Source organism: Culex quinquefasciatus, chromosome 1 (assembly GCF_015732765.1).
Source record: "Culex quinquefasciatus strain JHB chromosome 1, VPISU_Cqui_1.0_pri_paternal, whole genome shotgun sequence".
Lineage (NCBI taxonomy): Eukaryota > Metazoa > Arthropoda > Insecta > Diptera > Culicidae > Culex > Culex quinquefasciatus.
In genome coordinates this window covers 38,608,857-38,631,046 of record NC_051861.1, presented here as the reverse complement: position 1 = coordinate 38,631,046, position 22,190 = coordinate 38,608,857, and the positions used below count along the sequence as shown (strand labels likewise).

At 44.6% G+C, this 22,190-nt stretch overlaps 1 protein-coding gene across 2 annotated transcripts in view; it reads left to right on the top strand.

Moving 5' to 3' along the window:
* LOC6047062 (elongation of very long chain fatty acids protein) overlaps positions 1–7,930 on the top strand; it is a 38,728-nt gene extending 30,798 nt beyond the window's left edge. Inside the window, exons 2-8 of one of the 2 annotated variants that reach the window (XM_038266816.1) lie at positions 1,848–1,996; positions 4,655–4,762; positions 4,841–4,921; positions 4,998–5,160; positions 5,991–6,127; positions 6,188–6,343; positions 6,540–7,930. In XM_038266816.1, the coding sequence (XP_038122744.1) occupies positions 1,856–1,996; positions 4,655–4,762; positions 4,841–4,921; positions 4,998–5,160; positions 5,991–6,127; positions 6,188–6,343; positions 6,540–6,749 (996 nt within the window). In that variant the 5' untranslated portion in view covers positions 1,848–1,855 and the 3' untranslated portion in view covers positions 6,750–7,930. Of the gene's footprint in view, positions 1–1,847; positions 1,997–4,654; positions 4,763–4,840; positions 4,922–4,997; positions 5,161–5,990; positions 6,128–6,187; positions 6,344–6,536 lie in introns of both variants that reach the window. The other variant, XM_038266815.1, reaches the window with a different exon arrangement.
* The last annotated feature ends 14,260 nt before the right edge of the window (positions 7,931–22,190 follow it).

Sequence of the window (22,190 nt, the reverse complement as noted above, 5' to 3'; positions counted from 1 at the left end):
ATCCAATCTGGATTGCTTCCATCATGGATGTAGCATTACTCATTGTTTGAATCAAACCAAACAGTGAGTTTTGCAAAAAGTCATTTTTCAAACGTAACATCGCCGAGATCAGAAGATCCCAAAGCGTTGCCAGCAGAAAAATTTTCAAATGAGATTTGAGGTACCTGCCCAATTTCAGAAAGATTGGTAGAGGATTTAAAATTCGTGGATGCACCCGAACCCGAAACGACGTTAGCATAAGAAATGCCATTGTTGTTACCTAACTTTTCCACGGTAGGGGTATTTCTAGAATTGTTCGAGTGAGACAGCACGAACGTTTGATTTAAAGATGCAGGTACAACCTGACTTTGAGAAAATTTCGGTTTGGATTTCGGCTGATGCTTAGCACGAGAATCCAAAACCTTTTTCTGATGGGGCAATCCCAGAAATTTGATTTGTGATTTCCACCACAATTTGCACATTTAAATTGGGTGACTTCTTTCACGGGACAATTGTCCTTGTCGTGAGAAGAATCCCCGCAAACCATGCATTTTGGAACCATGGCGCAATGATCAGTACCGTGACCGAATGCCTGGCAACGCCGGCACTGGGTCAGATTCTGGCCATTACCGCCATGTTTCTTAAAATGCTCCCACTTTACCCGTACATGGAACAAAAACTGAACTTTGGCCATAAGTTTCAAATTGTTGATTTCATTTCTGTTGAAATGAATCAGATAAAATTGTGAAGTCAAACCAAAGCGAGAAATATTCCCGTTTGATTTTTTCTTCATTGGTATTACTTGGGATGGGGCAAAGCCAAGCAACACCTTAAGTTCGTTTTTGATCTCATCCACCGACAAGTCGTTGGAGAGACCTTTCAGGACCGCCTTGAATGGACGAGCATTCTTGGTCTCATACGTGTAGAAATTGTGTTTGTGGTTTTTCAAATAACCAACAAAAGTTTGGTGATCTTGTAAAGATTCCGTCAACAAGCGACATTCTCCTCTTCGACCAAGCTGGAACGAAACTTTCAAATTGCAAGTTTCCTTGCAATTCTTCAGTTGCGTTCGAAAGCTGGCCAAATCGGAGACGGAAGTCACTACAATTGGCGGAGCTTTTACTCGTTTCTCGACGGCAGAAGGCTCAGTACGAGGAGAAGGTTCCTTGTCTTCAGTTTCGGATAAAACACCGAAACTGTTTGTCAATGGAATTGGAGGATTGACCTCACATTCAGAATCAGAATCAGACCTCAGAAGAGGCTGTTTTCTTTTTCTGTTTCCGTTAGCCGGTTTAGCGTTCAAACGCTTCACCGACGTAACGACCAAATCTTCAGAAGATTTGCGTTTACCTTTGTTTTGACGCATTTTGCAAGCAAAGTTCTCTTAAAAAGATGGCTTCGTTTGTAAAATACAACAAAATTTCAGGCGGGGTTAGTCTTGAAAAGACTGTTTAGAATTTTGGAAAATAACACAGGTAGTCTTTAAAAAGACTGTGAATTTTGTTTTGAAATAACTCTGAGCTTAGGTAGTTAAAAATACCGCAGCTCTAGTGTCCGTTCACCACGAAGGTTCGCAAGACACTGTTACCCACTTACTTTTCGCGCCCTTCAGCTCTGCGAGTTCCCCCTGGAAACAAAAGTCCAATTTACAGGTTGTTGGATCCAGCCGCGCTGCCGTCAGCAAGAACAAACAAATTTCCAGCGGAGAATTCAAAAACGTGACTCGCTGACGTGAGTTGCGCCTGGCTGTCAACTTTTTGTACACATGTTCTGCGGGGAGGAGGGGAACAAATTGAACTTTGATCGCTGATGCTCCAAAGTGACCGATTTTGACAGCTGACTAACTTCTCTTTCTCTTTTCTTTGCAGCCTACCAGATGGACCTGGTAAACAAAGTCTACGGAGGATGGCGGTACCTGATGGACGACCTGTCCGATCCCCGGACGAACGACTGGCCCCTGATGAGTTCCCCCTTTCCCACGATCGCCATCAGTTTGACGTACGCGTACTGTGTAAAGGTAAGCTGGCAGCACTGCTGCGCCGCTGACAGCTAGTGGACACGCTGAAATTACATAGATCAGAGTTTGTTTACACGATAAATCATCCCTCTTGCTGGCAAACAAATTACCCTTTTCAAGATCAAATTGACGAAACCAGATTCTAGTAGGAAGCTGTAATTGCATTCTTGCACCCTATTTAAGGGAGCGAGGGGGGGGGGGGGGATTCAACCTTGATTTGCTCACCTGACTTTATCTGCGCGCTAAGAACTATAAAACTGCAGTGCAATGACTCGCAGTGCAGTTCTGGTCAGACCACACAACAAAGAGGATACCGTGCAGCCAAGGTCGAGTGAAAGGCTCAGCATTCCTAGGCGCTTTGTCGAGATGCAATAGCACCGGACTTATGTTGGCGTCGAGTTCAATGCCAATGACAGGTCTGCTGCATGGGAGGTGGTTTTGCTCACTTTTTAGGGAAGCGGGTAGAACCCGACCAATCAGGAAGCGTATTACAACTTGGAGTGGGTTCTCTCGATGTTCTTTGTACGGCGAGCCTCCTCTTACAAGTTTTGAAGACAAAGAAGTTGGCAGTGATTGTCAATCTAAAAACTAGTGCCATTTAAAATCATGACATAACCTTCAAATAAGTGGGTTGTTTTAAGCTGATTCTAACTAACACCTCAACAGCGTGCACTTGACAGCTACATCAATGCACGATGAATGAGGATGACCTAACATTCGATAAATGTTAGATTGATTTCTTAATTAATCTTTTACTTTGATTCTGTAACAAAGATTAAATTTCGTGTCGAATCTTTGTGAGTCATCGTTCGATTAGCTCTCGGATGGTATGCTAATGAATTCTGGAAGCAATAATTTCCCTTGGATCCTATATCGTCAAACACCGGCGTAGAAGGCTTTTTTAATTAGTTTCGCGAATATTCACGTGTTAATTGAACTTGAATTCTAATTAAACACCAACGAGGAGCGTTAAAATTTATCGCTTAAAAATATTTCATCAATCATTCCATGACGGAACTTCGATCTGTCAAAATGGACAAATTTATTGACCAGTGCCGCCATGTTATTGGCCGTAAATAACCCTGGGCCCGTAAAACCTATATGCATATCAAGCAGAAATGGTAAACAACAACTTTTAGTAACAATCCAGTAATTGAAACCCAATAAACTCCGTCACTTTACGGTCGAGCGCGCGTCTTGCACGACTATTTAGGAAAACCCCAATTTATTTCCCCTCAGGGCGTTCGCGCTTTTCTTCCATCTCCTTGGCCAAGGTTGTGCGTTGCCAAATCCAATTTCCACCTGACGTGGTTTCATTAGTCGCGGTTCCTAGCCGGCGCGTGTTTGACTTTGACCTTCAAAGTACGGGCCGTTAAAAATTGGGCGATGAATGCCGCTTTAAATCGAGATTTGACTGCGGCTTTTGGGGGCATTTCAAATTTGGAACCAATTAGAGGGGGTTGTTATGAAACTGCGAGACCTGCGCCACCTGCTGTCAAAATCCTGAAGCGATGTTTTCCCCATACATGTTTGCGATTGTCCCCATATAAACTTCAACGATAAAAGCGACCACTTCACCGTTACCGATTAGGCTCAAAATTGGCACAGTTACTTATTATTATCTAAAGAATCTAGCCAAGGGTATTTCTTCAGATTTTCCAAAATTTTGAATTTTTCTTGTCACCATAATGAGCATGCTGATTTTTTGGATAAATTAAAAAAAAAATGCATCTGCGTTACAGACAGCGTTAAAACTTTGAAAAAAAAAAAAACTTCACATCAACGCGAAAAATCAATCAACCAGAGTAAACCACGTCAACGAAAAATGAATTCAATTTTCTGCCGCCAGATTCCGATCCGGTTCCGGTTCAAGGTTAGGCCTTAATTTTGTTTGCTTTTCCGCAAAAACTTGAATAAGCGCGCTTGATTTGCTTAAAATCTAGCCAAATTTGCCTGACCGTGACCAAAACATGGTTAAAACCAAGTGCACTGATGAAAAAGACTTGTGTGAGTTTGTTGGATGTACTTTATGGACATTTCCGGTTGATTTTTCTCAGTGCATTCAAAGTAATTTTGGTTTGTTAAAAAATACTTCCATACGACTTCTGTTGTTGTTGTCTGTCGAATCGTAAATTTCCAGTACCGCGCACACGAGTGGATAATTATTGTAGCACTTTTTTATGGTTTGTTTGGCGGCGTCATCAGACGCGAACCCCATAGAGTTCAACGCCACGCACAGATGAAGTAGGCGCTGACGACGAACTTTTTCTCAGCTTTAAAAACATTTGTCGCGTGAAAGTGACAGTTTGTTACCTAAGTGTTGAATGACCTTGCGACCTTGAATCAAGACCTCAAATATGAGGTGACATAAATTTCTATTGGATACTATCAAAAAAGATCGCCGATGAAAGATTATGCTGACATAATGGCAGCTACTGCAAAATTACATCTTGATTTGGACCCGTTTTGACGACAGTCGCGCTTAAAGTAAAGAGCTGTCATTTATAACGCGCTAATCAACCTAACGCATAAGCCCTTAAAAAGCAATTTGACCCTCATCAAACGTCATAATCTTCTCTGCGCCGCCACCATGGCGGCCAGCGGTGACAATAGCCAGTGTCAAACGACTACTAATGAAAGTCATTTTTATGTCGCCAGGTCCTGGGCCCGCGGTTGATGGAAAACCGTAAGCCGTTCCAGCTGCGAAAGGTACTGATCGTTTACAACGCCATCCAGGTCGTGTTCAGCGCGTGGCTCTTCTACGAGGTACGTTTTTGACGGCTACCGGTTTGAAGGGGTAGTTTGGGTAAATCACGTGTCATTTTTTTGTTGTTGTCTTTTTAGGCATGTGCAGCAGGTTGGGCGACGCACTACAGCTTGCGGTGTCAACCGGTTGACTACTCCCGGTCACCAACGGCTCTGCGGGTAAGTTTGGTTGCAAGCGCCATTGTGGCGCAAACGTCAAACGAGGGGTGATTCAATTTTTTTTTGTTTTCTCAAGATGGCACGTGGCTGCTGGTGGTACTTCTTCTCCAAGTTTACCGAGTTCTTCGACACGTTCTTCTTCATCATGCGGAAGCGGTACGACCAGGTCTCGACGCTGCACGTCATCCACCACGGAATCATGCCGGCGTCGGTCTGGTGGGGCGTCAAGTTCACGCCAGGTTTGTAGACAGGGGGTGGGAATTGGGGTCCTTGCTGGTTTGGAAGGGTGTCAAAAACTTCAAGAATCTGGTAAATAACAGTTAGCGCGTAAAGAATATTACCTCAAGGTTGATCAAGGTCAATCAAGGTCAATCAACATCAAGGTAACGTACATCGCAAACTGTCAAAACCACGTGGGTTACCCCGATAAAAAGATACTTAGCGTGTGGTGAAGCATGCTGACATCCGCTCAACACACTGCGCCAAAACGTCACCTGCAAAGCACTACTCTATGATCAAGCTTTTTATTTACAATTTCACAACGGCTTTGTTCTTTGGCCCCCAACAACAAATATCACTGGGTCACCACCAGCAGCCAACCCCCGTTCTCAAGCGATCTTTAAAGGGGTTGGTTCGCTGCAAGTCATCTTCGCTACAATATTAATAAAGAAGTCGACGACGACGACTTCGAGGGGCCGGTTTCTGGGTTGGGTCCATTGGTGACCGACTGTTGACCCTGTTTGAAACGGTCGTAAATTACCCCCGGTGAACTGCGCAGCCCACAGCAGTGCTAATAGAAAATAAAATAATCTTCCGACCAGTCGCCACAGAAACCGATTAGTCGTTGGAAGAAATCTGCAAGTTGTCGTACAGAATGTGGCAATCGTCAGGTCATGGACGGATCAAACTTCTTGCGGGACGGGGCGGGGTCAAGTCTAGCGAAAACAGATTCTTGGGCAATTCCGAATCGGCTTGAGCGTCGTAAGACCCAAAGTGACACACCCTCATTAACCTTTTCTTTCCGTTGGTCTTTCTTAATCGCGCGACCTTCCTCAACACAATAAAATAGGTGGCCACAGTTCGTTCTTCGGTCTGCTGAACACATTCGTCCACATCATCATGTACGCGTACTACATGCTGGCCGCCATGGGTCCCAAGGTCCAGAAGTACCTCTGGTGGAAGAAATACCTAACTGTGCTGCAGATGGTAAGTCCATCCCTTTCCTTTGAATGTTTCTGGAACCTAAACCTAACCTCATTTTTTCAGATCCAATTCGTCCTGGTGATGGCGCACGCCTTCCAGCTGCTGTTCTGGAACGAGTGCAACTTCCCGAGCGCGTTCGCGTACTTTATCGGCGCCCACGCCCTCATGTTCTACTTCCTGTTCTCGAACTTTTACAAGCGGGCGTATGCCGAGCGCAGGGTAAGTTGGCGGCTTTGAATCACCCCTCGCCGGTGGTTGAACAAGTTTGGCTTTGTTTGTAAACAAACCAATCAAAAATTAATCAGTGTTGTCAGAGTTGTTTACAAACAATGTCAGTGTTCCCAAAAGTCCTTTGCAAACAACTGTTTGTCCCACGTTACCTAACCCCAAAACAAAAATCTTTTTCCTCCAGCAGCCAAAGGAGAAGGTCGAGAAGCAGCAGCTGGTGGCCAACGGCAACCTGGAGTCGGAGCCGAACAAGAACATCGAGCAGCACAGCTCGCCCATGTCGGCGCACTTCCAGTCTAACGGCAAGAGCAGCTTCTACCAGGCCGTCGGCAAGACCGTCGAGGAGAGCTACTCTTCGACGCGGCACCGAGTGTACGTGGGCGCGGTGAACAACTGAGGCGGAGGTTTCCAGCTTTAATGACGACTCTAGGTTAAGGACCACCACCTCGTGTAGGGGGCGCTGTACAAGTACTGCTCAGTTTTGGGATCCTTTATTGTGGTTCCAGAAACATACACACATTTCTGTTTCTAATTTTCTAAAGAGGAAAAAAGTGATAGCTCTTTGTAATACCGTAAATGAAGTCCAGTTATTATTATTACGATTGTTTAGCACTATTGCCCTGGAAAATTTTTGAGACACAGGTAAACGAGAATCGAAAAACAAGCCAGAATAAGCATTCAAAGCCAAACTTTTAGAGCTCTCGGAGCTTATGGCAGTTGAAGTTTGCATTTTCGGGCAGCTTTGAAATACCCCTCGCGGCCAGCTTGGCAACACTGGCTTAGCATCATTTAAAAGACGTAGAAAATGACAATTTCAACTGTTTTTAAACCGCAAGGGAACCGGACATTGGGAAAGGAGCTCCTAATCGAGTTGTCAAAAAAGACGATAACATCAACTGCACTGCACTTAAAACTTTATCCATTCCCGTTCAAAACCAAGCTAGATATAGAAAAACGTAATTTGTGTTGTTTTTTACGATTGGTAAAAAGAACGCAAGCTGCACGCCCTGCACCCACCGCCAAATGCTTTGTAAAATCTTTCAAATTTGCAACAATACCAAAAAAGTATCTCTTTTTTGGCTAATTTGAATGTTGGGAAACCCCCGCCCCCCTTTAATCCGAACTGCCCTTGCTCTTGTCTCTTCGAATGTTATTGGATAAGTGACTTTTATTTAGCTGATAGTAATTTAACTAGCCTCTAAGCTGCGCGACGCGAGAAGAGATCTGTAAATAGTTCCCATTTTATGAAAACAAAACAAAAAAAAAACCCGAACAGGTGACCCTCTTTTAACCCTATTTTAAGGTTGATCGTGAATGCTGGATTGTGTGCAACGCATTTAGCGTGTAGCGAAGAAAAAAAAAAGATTTCTACACACTCACACACACTTTTACTCTGTACTTGTTTTATACACCGTAAGAAATTTGCACGCTTTTGCTCGGGATGAAGGTTTGTTAGTTAATCGAGAGAGATAGCATACGAATTAGCAGTGAGTGAGCGGGAACTGAGTATGTGTATGAGTATTTTTTTAAACTGTATGAATGACTGAAGTGCAATAAAATGTAGCGAATAGTGTAAAATGGGTGCGCGTTTTTCTTTCAGTGTATGTATCACAAAGTGCCGTGCGTTTCCATTAAAAATATTGCAGATTGCAGCGATTTTCAGATAAAAAGCGAAAAAAAAACGTTACTTAATCCACCCTTAGGTGGTTGGTGCCTTCCTCACATTTAGAGGGTAATGCTATCCAAAATAGATACAAAAGGGCGGACCTTTCAGTGTTCTAACTTTTGATAGGGTTGTCAGATTTTCAATCTTTTGAACTCGTTGGAAAAAGGTATTTTGATCACCTATCCAACGACAGATCTCATGATAGACCCAGATAACGTTTTCATCAAAATAACTGAGATCTGGCCTTTAAAAAGTGCATAAATAGCACTTAAGTGCTTATAACTTTTGATAGGGTTGTCAGATCTGCAATCTATTGAACTCATTGGAAAGGTCTTTCGATTACCTATCCAACGAAAAGTCGCATTGATTTTTTTTACTTTTCTGAATATCTTTATATAAAATCCGGGTTTCGTGCTAACTATTTTGACAGCTGGGAATTCCCGCCTTACCTTATCTAATCTACATACCTTTCAGCGTTTGTTTGTATATACATGAGATGAACTCATGCCAAATATGAGCCCTCTACGACAAAGGGAAGTGGGTTAAAACGGGCATTGAAGTTTGAGGTCCAAAAAAACATGAAAAATCATAAAATTGCTCCCATTCGAATAAAACTTGATCAATTCCAATTCTCTTAGATGAATTCTAAAGTTCTTTCGAAGCACTTCAAAATCACGGCTACGTCACGACTGTCATCCACATATAAAACGAGTGAAGTCACAATCGAACCAAGATCGAACCAAGTTTTTGGCGCATGGCTTTTGAAAATGTCGTCGGACATGCACTGCAAGATCAAAAAAAGACTTTTTTTTAGTTTTGTTTTTTTACATTTAATCTCATAGGACAACTAATTCCGTGAATCACATAATTTTGCAATACCAGCACTGTTGTGTTCAGTGACAGCTAGTTTAAAGCATTTTCGACTGAAATTATTTCAAAATCGCAATTGATTTTAAACCAACGGCCAGGAAAAATCAAACAAATTTCATTTTATTTTAATGAAACTGAAGCTTTTCAGTATTTTTAGCTAAGTTGTGTCAAGTAGAACTTTTTTTATTGATCTAATAATTGTAAAATCTGAAATAATGTACCTAATAATTGTGATTATCTCGCAAATATATGCAAAAGATAGTAAAAGCTAACAAAAAAATAATTTGGGAACAACATTTATTAAATAAATTCATACGACCTTTTCAAAAACCACACGTAAACAATCGATGCTGAGAAAATATCGCCCGTTCTTCGGACATTGGCAGGAAGGATGTTTTAATTGGGTCCTAAAATGAAGCTTAGATTGCTGATATTATTGTTTACAGCGATAAAGCTTATTTTTCTGAGTACAATGACCCTTTGTACGAGCACAAAGAGTTTAAAATGGATTTTTAAATCAATTTTGAAAAATTAACCTCGCGGTCCTTCTAGACAGAAAAGCTCCTACTTGACAGCTCGTTCCAAGGGGACCATAGTTGATCCATCGGAAAAATGTTGTCTTGTCAAAAAAAAAAATTTGCATTAAAATGAAAAAAGTGATCAGAAATGGTTTTTTATCGTGTTTTTTACCGTTGTACATAAAAATTGACATAGGGCTTTAGTACCCAATTTGCCGATTTCTAGGCTGAATCATCCGAATTTGGAAGCGGTCATGACGTGGTCGTGGTGCCCCTGCTGCAGGTTCAGGATCTTTCAGGATAGTGTTCAAATAAATCGGCTACTCCGCTCGGTCAGCTGAGTCGGTAAAGTGGTAAACAAACTAAAAATGTTGACATTTTGCAGGGGTGGAATAACAACAGTAGAGACCAACTGAAAATCAGAAATATAAAGTCCAAAATCAGCTGTAAATCGGCTGCAAAAGCGCTTTTGATGCAGATGTCAAAACACTTTAGCATTAGCTCGCAGCTGTAAAAGCGCTTTCAGTGCTGAACAGTGATTTGTTTTAGTGCTGGATGGTTACTTGAGCAGTGACAGCGCCACTGGCGAGGACTTCAGAAAACTGCATGCGTGTCAGATGCATGTTCAAAATGTGCTACATACCAATTTCTCATTTCTGAACTCAGTTAAATTTACTGAAATCTGCACTACTGAAATTTTCAGTAAATAAAAACATGCTGAAATTCCAGTAAACTTTGAGAGCTCCATACAAATTTTAACTGATGACGTAAAACTAACTGAAAATTTCAGTAGTGCAGTTTTCAGTAAATATTAACTGAAAACGAACATCAGAATTTGCTGTGTATATACATCTAAGATTTGTTTGACTTTTCTCATATCTTTTGCAAATTATTGGAATTTAATCAAAACCTTAATATCTTTTTGCAACAGCCTCAAACACCAGTACTTCCATAGGTCAAAAGATAGGTAATTTCATGGACTAAAAGCCTAAGGAATTAACGTTTTGGCCAATCGCAGTTTTTCTCATAGATTTACGATTTTTCTATTACTTACTTTTTACAACGTTAAATTTTGCCCTGTAGCCCAAGAAGACGGAACTTTTTGAGCTCAATTTTTACATATTCGGAATCCTCGGAAAATTCCACATCCAAATCGAAGCACCTCTAGAACAAACCGAGCAAAATCTACAAATACTGCCTCTTAATTGATTCAAGAAAGATGCATAAAGCTATATCACATAAAGCTGCTCTGGAAAGCAGCACGGAGAGCTTTTATGACAACTTATGCTACGCTACATTCATTCGTGCAACATGTTTTGTCACGACCGACTACGGGCTGGAAAAAATAGTTGCATACGATTATAATAAAATGTTTGGTATCAAAATATTTATTCTAATGTACCGTAATCTGGGGCGAATCGGGACACATGGGGTGGTTTGGGACAACTGTTTTAACCAATAATTGGTTATTTTTGTAGGTTCGGATTGAACAGATACACATTAACAAAAAGGTGCATCGATTTCTAAAATTCAAGCTTTTGAGTTCTCTAAAACCTGCTGTCCCTATTCAGACTGTAATCCCGATTCACCCCAGATGACGGTATAAATAAGGATTTTATGAAAAAAAAACAAATATTACAAGGATTCTCAGTAAAAAAAATCATAGAAAATTAATTTATTAAAAATTAACATTAATGTTCATTTGAAGAATCATCTTACAAAGCACTGTGGTGAAATATCGGTGCATAATGTTTAAAAGGGTCTTATGCGACCCCAAAACAAACCGAATAAGGCTAACCCGGCCAACATCAATTCAGCCAACTTTGAGATAATTGTGTGGACATCCTTAGAGACATTTTACTATTTTCAGCTTAGTTCTTTTTTCTTCCAGCGCTCTTTTGGATCTGCTTAGTGCTGCCAAAATTGATGAAATTTTAATTTCCTGACATCACTGGCTCACTCCAACAGGCGCTGCTGGTGGTGTTGGTGGCCACCCTTTGTTCTTTATTTGCCTTCGCTTCTCGCTCGGTTTTTTGGCCTTTGATTGGAATGGGTAGTCAAAATTCAAACGTCAAAAGACTTGGTGCGTTTGTTTTTTTGATGGCGCTTGCTAATTATTAAGATGTTTCGGAATTATTTTTCAAGTGAGTGACTAACTAATGGGCAAAAGAACATTTTGCCGGTAGTTGGAAGCAATTTCATATCTTAAGCGCTTTGAAATCGTTAGCGCATGTGAAAAGGTATTGATGGCGACTTTCGTTAAGCAGTTAAGCTCTCATCTTGCGTGTGGATGTGTGTGCCACCAAAATGATGAGATATGGTCTCGCAAAATAGAAATTATGATCAAAAGAGCATTAAATTTGATCTTTTTGGCCAGTAAGTGGCATAAATTTGCGTGCTTACTCGAGGCGGTGCTGTTGCTGGTAAGTTTATAGCCTAAATAGTATTTTTGGAGCTTTAATCGAGCATCAAACTCTTCATATGAGGAAGATAGGTGTTTGATCTTGTGTTTGATTAGAAAGGGTACTTACTTACTTACTTTTACTGCTCGTACAACCTCCGGGTCATGAGCTGTCTCCAGATGCGCTGCCACTGGACTCGGTCCTGGGCTGCTACTCTCCAATTCCGCTGCGGAACTCCCACACTTTCCAGATCTCCCTCCACTTGGTTCAACCACCGTGCACGTTGCGCCCCCCTCCGCCGCGTTCCAGCCGGCTCCGAATTAAACACCAACTTCACCGGATTGATAGTCTGGTTCGGTTGGCGCGCATCCAGCGCGTCCGGCATTCTCGCGACGTGTCCGGCCCACCGGATTCGGCCAGCCTTGGCGACCTTCCGAATACTTGGCTTGCCGTAGAGTTGCGCCAGCTCGTGGTTCATCCTTCTCCTCCATACAGTGTTCTCACGCACGCCGCCAAAGATCGTCCTAAAGTGCCGTCGCTCAAAAACTTCAAGCGCTTGCAGGTCCTCCTCGAGCATCGTCCACGTCTCGTGCCCGTAGAGGACGACGGGTCTTATCAGCGTTTCGTACATGGTACACTTTGTATGCCGGGAAAGGTGACCAGACCGTAAGGTCTTGTGGAGTCCGTAGTAGGCACGACTACCGGTTATGATGCGCCTCCGAATTTCTCTGCTGCAGTTGTTGTCCGACGTTACCAACGATCCGAGGTACACAAACTCCTCCACAACCTCGAACTCGTCGCCGTCGATCGTCACGCTCGGTCCTATGCGAGTCCTAAGGGACTCGGTTCCTCCTGCCAGCAGATACTTCGTCTTCGCCACATTCACCTTCAATCCAACCTTATCCGCTTCCCGCTTCAATTCGGTGTACCGCCTGGCCACCTCCTCGAACGTTCTGCCGACAATGTCCATGTCGTCGGCATAGCAGATGAACTGGCTGAATCGGTTGATAATCGTGCCCCGCATGTTGAAGCCCGCCCGCCTCATTACACCTTCAAGCCCAATATTGAAACAGAGGCCGGAGATACCGTCGCCTTGTCGCAGTCCCTTGCGCGATTCGATCGGGTCGGACATCGCTCCCGAAATCTTCACGCTGCACCGTGCCCCGTCCATCGTCGATTTCACCAGTCTGATCAGCTTCCCGGGAAAGCCGTTCTCGTACATGATCTTCCATATCTCTTCGCGATCGACCGAGTCGTACGCGGCTTTGAAATCGATGAACAGGTGGTGCGTCGGGATCTGGTACTCGCGACATTTTTGGAGGATTTGGCGTAGCAAAAAGATTTGGTCCGTCGTCGATTTCCCCTCCACAAAACCGGCTTGGTACGTGTGGAAACTTGGCCACCGTCCGGAGGAATTGCCCCAAGTCGGACCACCGAGATAGCACGTCTACTCCGTGCAAAGGATGAGCCAGAAAGAGCCCGAGACACGTTGACACACGCGCAAGCTCGTGTTGCCTTCCAGCTGTCACTGCCCACGGCATCAGCTGGTATGAGCCCGCCTATCTGTCACCTGACAGGCGGGATTATTCAGGATTCATTCAATAACGCCAATACGGTGCCCCACATCTCCCTTCTCCCCTCGGGAAAAAACAAAAAAAAAAACTCACTACCTTGGAGTGAACAAGTGACAAAAAAACAAGATTGGATAAATTTTACAATCAACTTTTCTGGGAATGTTAATATGGATCATGGTTGTAAAATCTCTGTTCTTAGTTAACACGGTTTGACAATCTCCTATATTCTATCCTTCCTGATTAGTTCTCTGGTTAGCTCCCACAACTCGTCTGTAGGTTCAATGTGCTTCAACCATGCTCATGCTCATGCTCTCAGCAGTAGTAATAAAACGCGTGGTTGCTGTTTGCTAGTTCGATTTGGACTGTTTATCCTGACGTTTGCGAGGGACAAGGTTTGAGCACCTCGCACATCATGGACGCCAGCAGGTTCAGCATCCACTTCACCTCGCAGCTTGCTTGGCAAAGTAACGTCAGCTCGGCTTCCATCGACGACAACGCCACAGAAGTTTGCTTGCACGTCGTCCAGTTCACGGTTTGGCCGTGCACCTTGAGCACGAACCCGGACACGGACTTCCTGTCGGTGGGGTCGTTGCTCCAATCAGCATCCGCAATAGCTTCGACTCCAACCGTCGAATCCGTTCGCTGGTAAACCAGTTTGAAGTCCAGCAATCATTGAAGGTACCGCAGTACGCGCTTCAATTGGACCCAGTGCTCCTCGGTTGCACTGCTTTGGAAAACTGGCGAAGTAGTTGACCGCCGGACAGATATCCGGTCGAGACGTAATGGTCAAGTACCTCAAGCAATCAACTAGTTCCTTGTACGGCTTGTCGGTGAGTACCTTCGTATCAACCTATCTCGTGCTTCAAGCGCGGTTGCATCGGCACTGGAGAAGTCTTGCCGTTTTCCATGCCGAACCGCTTGAGAACTCCTAAAGTGTAAGCCTTCTGATCGATGGTCATCGATCTCGCCTTCCTGTCACGATCAATCCGCAGTCCGAGAAAGATCTTGGCCTCCCCGGATTGCCTTCAGGTCATTGCCAGTGATCAGGATATCATCCAAGTAGATCAGCTGGCTACGTGACGACACCTTCCGCTTTCCCGTGGTACAAGCACAAATCGTGTTGGCTCCGCAACCCCAACTTTGTCACGTAGTCGTCGGTTTCAGTTCCTGGAGGACTTCTTCAAGCCAAAGATTGATCTGTTCAGCTTCCATACAAGGGTCTTCCCCTTCTCAAAGCCTGGCGGCTGGCACATGTAAATGTCCTCATCTAGTGAACCGTTCAGGAAGGCGCGCTTGACATCCATTGGGTGGAGATGCCAGCCATCGTGATTCGCTAGGGCCAAGAGTATTCGCAACGTTGCCATCTTCGCCACCGGTGAGTACGTTTCGGAGAAATCAAAGCCTGCTCGCTGAGTGAACCCACGTGCCACCAGCCTTGCTTGGTACCTCTCCACAGATCCGTCACCGTTCTTCTTGGCTTTGAAGTCCCGTTTGATAATCCTCACTCCTTCAGGGGGCGCCACGTGTCGTTCTTCGCCAGCGAAGTGATCACTTCCTGAATGGATTGCTCCCACTTCGGCCAATCCTGTCGCTTTCACAGATCACCGACGCTCGAAGGAATCTCGTCTACGTACTCTTCAGCGCACAGCGCAAACACGGTCATATCGAAGTCGGCATGCCATGCCGGGGGCACAATCGTACGATTTTCTCATCCTTCAGTGTCACGTTGCAGACTGGGTCCAGCAAGCGTCAGTACCGGGACAGGCACCATTTCGTCTTCATCGGTACTTTCTTCACCAGTGTTGTACTAGGACTCCACCTCCGAATCTTCTGGCAGTACTGGTTCCACCGGCTGCACCGGTACGACTAGCTGCACTGGTTCCACTTGGCGAACGACTTTTTTTTTCTCCACAACGACTCGCTTATCACTTGCATTGTGTTCTTCTTTTTCTTCTAATTCTTTATGGTATGTATGTTCCATCCAGCTCCACTCAAAGACTCAAGGCTCTAGGTTCTCCGATGCACTCGGCAAATTGAACTCCTTTTAAGGCCATTCGAGATCGTCGCCGTCAGCCATGTCATATGATTCTCGCATAGTCAACAAATACCTATTCACCTCAACAGCACCAAACGGTTTCACAACTGTCATAGGGTCTCGAAGTGCCAAAACTTCTTAGCATGGTGATATTAATAATTGCAAAAAAATAAAACAAGAACTCGGAGCGTATGCTGGTGTGTTCCCACGCTTCTTCCTGCCCTGAAAATTTATAAACACTCCATGCTCAAACTTAAACCACTTCAACGAATCATCTCTACGGTAAACTTAACGCAGTAGGCCTGGCCACTTTAACCTTTTGTGATGTTTCAATACATTCTAATATAATGGCGCACTACAAATTTAAATAAATGGAAAAAAAGAAAGCCAGGCGTAATTTAATCTAAGGCTTTCTCTAGGATTCCTTTGAAAGGTTGGCTGCGATTAGATTAGATTAGAATCGCTTCTAACCCACCCGATTCAAATCCTCCACATTGGTATTAATTCCAGCCAATAAATTCGGTCTCAATACTGACATTCCTGTTCCTTCCCCCAAGATCTAAACAACTAACATGGCCCTCGCCGTTGGTGACCAACGACTGTTAACTACTTTACACATATTACAGTTTTGGGGACTTTGGTATTTCATCGTAAGGAAACATCATCAGATCTTTGAAGCGTGTAGGTGTAAGGCCATGGCCAGTCGTTGGAGCCGAAACACGTGATTTTGTAGCTGCTTTTTAGTACACTGAAACGGTTGACACAAACATCGTTTTGGCCGTCCCAGCACGTCAGTATATCAAACTAATATTCGGGTGGTTGTTCCATTGTGACACAACAATCCGAACTGCTTCAGCGGCTGTCCTAGCACGCCAGTATTTTGTAGGCAAAAGTTTCGGTCACTGCCCTAGCAAACCGAAACAATCCACTCAAACATCTCAACGGCTGTCAAATTTAGTAACTCGAGCCATCTGACCGCGTCATAATAACTCTAGCACACGTCCATGGTGCCCAAGCGCACAGGAAACTATTGGCACAACTATTCTAGTAAAACCAGAACAATACAAACAAAAAAACCTCGGCAGCTACGCTAACACACCGGAACCAACTTATGAGGCTATCCCATCGATCGAATTCAAAACAAATTCGTAGGAGTTCTCCTCACGTCGGAACTTAAAACAAACTCTAGCGAATTACACACGCATCCGAACAAAACAAATCCTGACGGAGGTTCCCTTGCGCCGGAACACAAATTCTGGCGGAGATCCTCTCGCGTCTGAACACAAACGGTTCCAATCAAAACGAATCCTGGCGGAGGTCCCCTCGCGCCGGAACACAAACTGTTCCAAAAAACAATCCTGGCGGAGGTCCCCTCACGCCGGAACACACACGGTTCCAATCAAAACAAAAACCTGGCGGAAGTCCACTCGCGCCGGAACGCAACCGGTTCCAATAAAAACGAATCCTGGCGGAGGTCCCCTCGCGCCGGAACACACACGGCTCCAATCAAAACAAAAAACCTGGCGGAGGTCCCCTCGCACCGGAACGCAACTGGTTCCAATCAATACAAATCCTGGCGGAGGTCCCCTCGCGCCGGAACACAACCGGTTCCAATCAGAACAAATCCTGGCGGAGGTCTCCTCGCGCTGGAACACAAAACGATTTCAATCAAAACGAATCCTGGCGGAGGTCCCCTCGCGCCGGAACACACACGGTTCCAATCAAAACAAAAACCTGGCGGAAGTCCACTCGCGCCGGAACGCAACCGGTTCCAATAAAAACGAATCCTGGCGGAGGTCCCCTCGCGCCGGAACACAAACGGCTCCAATTAAAACAAAAAACCTGGCGGAGGTCCCCTCGCGCCGGAACGCAACCGGTTCCAATCAATACAAATCCTGGCGGAGGTCCCCTCGCGCCGGAACACAACCGGTTCCAATCAGAACAAATCCTGGCGGAGGTCTCCTCGCGCCGGAACGCAACTGGTTCCAATCAATACAAATCCTGGCGGAGGTCCCCTCGCGCCGGAACACAAACTGTTCCAAAAAACAATCCTGGCGGAGGTCCCCTCACGCCGGAACACAAACGGTTCCAATCAAAACAAAAACCTGGCGGAGGTCCCCTCGCGCCCGAACACAACCGGTTCCAATCGAAACAAATTCTTGCGGAGGTCCCCTCGCGCCGGAATACAAACGGTTCCAAACTCCTCTCACGCCGGAAAAACACGCGGTTCCAACAAAAAAAAACTGTTAAAGTCCAGTGACACACAGGACAAACGAAATGCTTTGGCCAAAACTTGGGGCAACTCCAACATCGTTGTTTTCCTCTTCCAGAAGTACCATCAATTGTGGTACTCCTGGCAGGATCGCCAATGTGGAAACTTGGCCACCGTCCGGAGGAATTGCCCCAAGTCGGACCACCGAGATAGCACGTCTACTCCGTGCAAAGGATGAGCCAGAAAGAGCCCGAGACACGTTGACACACGCGCAAGCTCGTGTTGCCTTCCAGCTGTCACTGCCCACGGCATCAGCTGGTATGAGCCCGCCTATCTGTCACCTGACAGGCGGGATTATTCAGGGTTCATTCAATAACGCCAATACGGTGCCCCACAGTACGGCCCAACGAAATCCTTTGCTCGCTCCGACAGACGACAGAAGATGATCTGGGACAGCACTTTGTAGGCCGCGTTGAGAATAGTGATAGCACGGTAGTTCTCACATTCCAACTTGTCCCCCTTCTTGTAGATCGGGCATATTACTCCCTCTTTCCACTCCTCCGGTAGCTGTTCTGTGTCCCAGACCTTGACTATCAGCCGGTGTAGACAGGCTGCCAGCTTGTCCGGGCCCATCTTGATGAGTTCAGCACCGATACCATCCTTACCCGCTGCTTTGTTGTTCTTCAGCTTCTTGATGGCATCCTTAACTTCCCTCATCGTGGGTGCTGGCTCGTCCTCGCCGTCCACCATACCGCTGACGTCGTTTCTCCCGTCGCCCTGGTACTCCGCCTCTGGGCCGTTCAGGTGCTCGTCGAAGTGCTGCTTCCACCTTTCGATCACCTCACGCTCGTCCGTCAAGATTCCTCCGTCCTTATCCCGGCACATTTCGGCTCGCGGCATGAAGCCAGTCCGGGATTGACTGAGTTTCTTGTAGAACTTGCGCGTTTCGTTGGAGCGATACAGCTGTTCCATGTCCTGGCACTCCAACTCTTCCAGGCGGCGCTTCTTGTCCCGAAAGAGATGGGTTTGCTGTCTTCGCAACTGTTTGTACGACTCCTTGTTCCCACGGGTGTTGTGCAGCAGCCACTTGTCCCGCGCTGCTTTCTTCTCGTCCCAAATCGCCTGACATTCCTCGTCGAACCAGCCGTTCCGTCGAACTCGGTCCACGTACCCGATGGCGCTCGATGCCGCTGCGTTGATGGCTGCTTCCATATGGCTCCAGCAGGCCTCCAGAGGGGCTTCGGCGAGCTCACCCTCGTCAGGCAACGCAGCTTCGAGTTCCCGCGCGTACTGGGTAGCGACCTCAGGATCCTTGAGTCGCTCCAGGTTATACCGCTGCGGGCGACGGTACCGGATCTTGTTGACCTCGGACAGGCGTTGGCGCAGCTTTGCCACCACCAGGTAGTGGTCCGAGTCGATGTCAGCGCCACGGTAGGTTCTGACGTCGATTATGTCCGAGAAGTGCCGACCATCGATGAGAACATGGTCGATTTGAGTCTCCGTGTCGTTTGGTGATCTCCAGGTGTACTTGTATAGGAGGTGTGCTGGAAGAAGGTACTACGTATGGCCATGTTTCGGGAGGTAGCGAAATCGATGAGTCGTAGGCCGTTCTCGTTCGTCTGCTGGTGAGCGCTGAACCTCCCAATAATCGGTCTAAACTCCTCCTCCTGGCCAACTTGAGCGTTCAAGTCGCCGATGACAATCTTGACGTCGTGTTTTGGACACTTCCTATACTCGCGGTCAAGAAGCTCGTAGAAAGCGTCCTTGTCATCGGCGTCGCTTCCCATGTGCGGGCTGTGCACGTTGATGATGCTCAGGTTGAAGAATCGGCCCTTGATTCTCAACCGGCACATTCTGTCGTTGACTGGCCACCAACCAATCACGCGCTTCGACATTTCGCCCAACACTATAAAAGCTGTCCCCAGCTCGTGTGTATTGCCGCCGCTCCAGTACATAGTATAACCCCCGTACTCTCGGTGGTCCTTCCCCGTCCAGCACACCTCCTGCAGCGCCACGACTTCGAGGCCGCGGACCCGCAATTCGTTGGAAAGAATGCGGTCGCTCCCATCGAAGTTGAGAGACCTGCAGTTCCACGTCCCGAGTTTCCAATCCCTGGATCCCCGAAAATCGGGTCGGCGATTGGATCGGCTCGCATCTGGAGCTGATTAGAAAGGGTACAGTATGTAAAAAAAGTATTTACACCCCTTGAGCACAATGCACATTTTGTGATGAAACATGTAAACAATTTAAAGTTAGACAGAAACCTAGTACTATGTTTTGTTCAGAAACTCATGCCGAACATTTTGCTACAAAAAGCTCATGAAAAGATGATTTCTATAAAAAGTGATATAACAAATGCTATCACAAAAATCAAAAAAGGTGCAAAAAAGTTTGTACACCTTTCGAAAAATTAACATAAATAAAGTTATTTGTTGACAAATCACCATGAATCCCAACTCCAAATAGGCATCCTTGACTGATTAAAAAAATAATTTGGATTGAATTTAAAGTTTACTAACTATTTAGTATAACAGTTTATAAAACTCTGGAAATTCTACATAAAACTTATTTAAACTTAATTTTGCAAACTTTTAATTTAACTAAATGTCAATATATTATCATAGAATTGCTAAATAAACATTTGGAGTGGGTATAACACCGTTTTGGGGGTATTTGTATCGATAGAATAGATTTTTCGTTGGAATTTCGTACCAACCCGGAATTACGTCGTCGGAAAATCCGCCGGCATCCGAACCGGTCCACGATTCACAAGTCAACCTATGTGGCATCAAAAAGGGCATAAAATTTCCGATCTTTTGATACCCGTACATCCAGGTTTTCTATAAAACCCACGTTTTTAAATACCTAAGCAAAAACGTTGTTATGGTTTCGTTTGAGCAACCTGCCAAAAATGTATGGAATTTCGTAATTTTTGTTCTCGTGGATAAAACTTACTTTTTGCCCAGGTATTTAAAAACGTAGGTTTTAAAGAAAACCTAGATGTATGGGTATCAAAAGATCAAAAGATTTGGGTGTATATTTTCTCAAAGTTGCATGATTTTTGACATGCAGTCAAAGCCATTGATCCTCACACTCATTTTGACCATTAAAGTTGCTGTTTTATACAATTTTGTTGCAAAAGATTTATCAGAAACAGGATCAGAATAATTTTCGTTAAATTTCAAATTTCCCGGGAATTCCCGGGACAGACTTTACTGAATGAGGAGTCTTTGCACAAATATTCAGATTTTGAAACTAATTTTCAAATTCAGTTCCACTCACCACCATGTATCTCGCACCAAAGACTCAAACCATTCTTCCTCTGCGCCGAAACTTTTTCAACGGGCATGAATGTGTTTATCTGTGACACCAATACTGTTGAAACGGTTTATCACACACATGTTGCCGCTACAGCCGTTGAATCGCACGCACGGCTACGATACTCTCTTCCTCAGTCTCTTAATTCTTTCTCACTCTTTCATAGTGTTGCCAAAACATACCTGATCATATTAATTTCAGCAGTATACAACATTAACTTGTTGAAATTACGATTCTAATTCAACAAGTTTTACCTGTTTTGATTGGGGTGGGGCACGGTCAGGGCGGCTTAAGTCGTTAAAGTGTTTTCAGATAACAATTAAAGAGACACTACATTTCTGGAGTTTTTTTTGGAAAAAAAATACGAACTCCTCGTCAGTGTACTAATGCAAACAAAAATCGAGCTCAAGCTGTAAACTGTGAATCATGTTAGCTGTAATCGGGCGGTAGGCCTTTATTAACCAGCTAGGCATCGAGAAATTAAAAGTGAGAGTGTGTACGTACTTTTGCTTTTGCTGGAAAGAGAAATCAAATCTGATGCAAACAAACCAACTTCTGTGGTACTCAGAGGTGTGAATGTGACTTATTCTTAAAAGTTATTTTTTTAACACATGTTAATTAATCGTAAACTAGTTAGAGTGCATTGTACAACGTTTATTTTTATGATTTAAGTTTTGTTTTCAAATTGGGAGGTTTTTAGACCTCTTTTTTAAATTTTGAGTTTTGAGACCACAGACCAGGAAAATTCGTAAAAATCCATCGAACACTTTTTTTATACGAAACGAAGTTACTTTATAGCTGTCGGCCACCATTGCTAGTACCAACCACTAGTGTCTTCCTTTTAACTACAAGGACTTTTTTTTATACATTCTTTGATATTTTGTATGTTTTGTAATAATGCATTAAGCATTTGGAGATACTTCTAGTCTCATATTGTCGAAAGTTTGGCTTGACATTGGTTTTTTTTGCCAAACCTTGAGCTTAAACAGTTTGTAGTAGCCTAACGTGATTTTAATTAGCTACAATCAATGCATACATTTTTTTCAAAAATTTTGACAACATTGTTGCCTCTCTCTGCATGCTCTCGGTCGAAAATTTCTCACGAGAGAACAAGCTCTCTCTCTCTATCTTTCTCATCACCACAAACACTCACACATACTCACACACTCGCTCTCTCTCTCTCGCTCCTTCCCGCCTGAAAGTGTATTTACCGTGGCGCGTTCGGCCCGCTCCGCACAGTTTC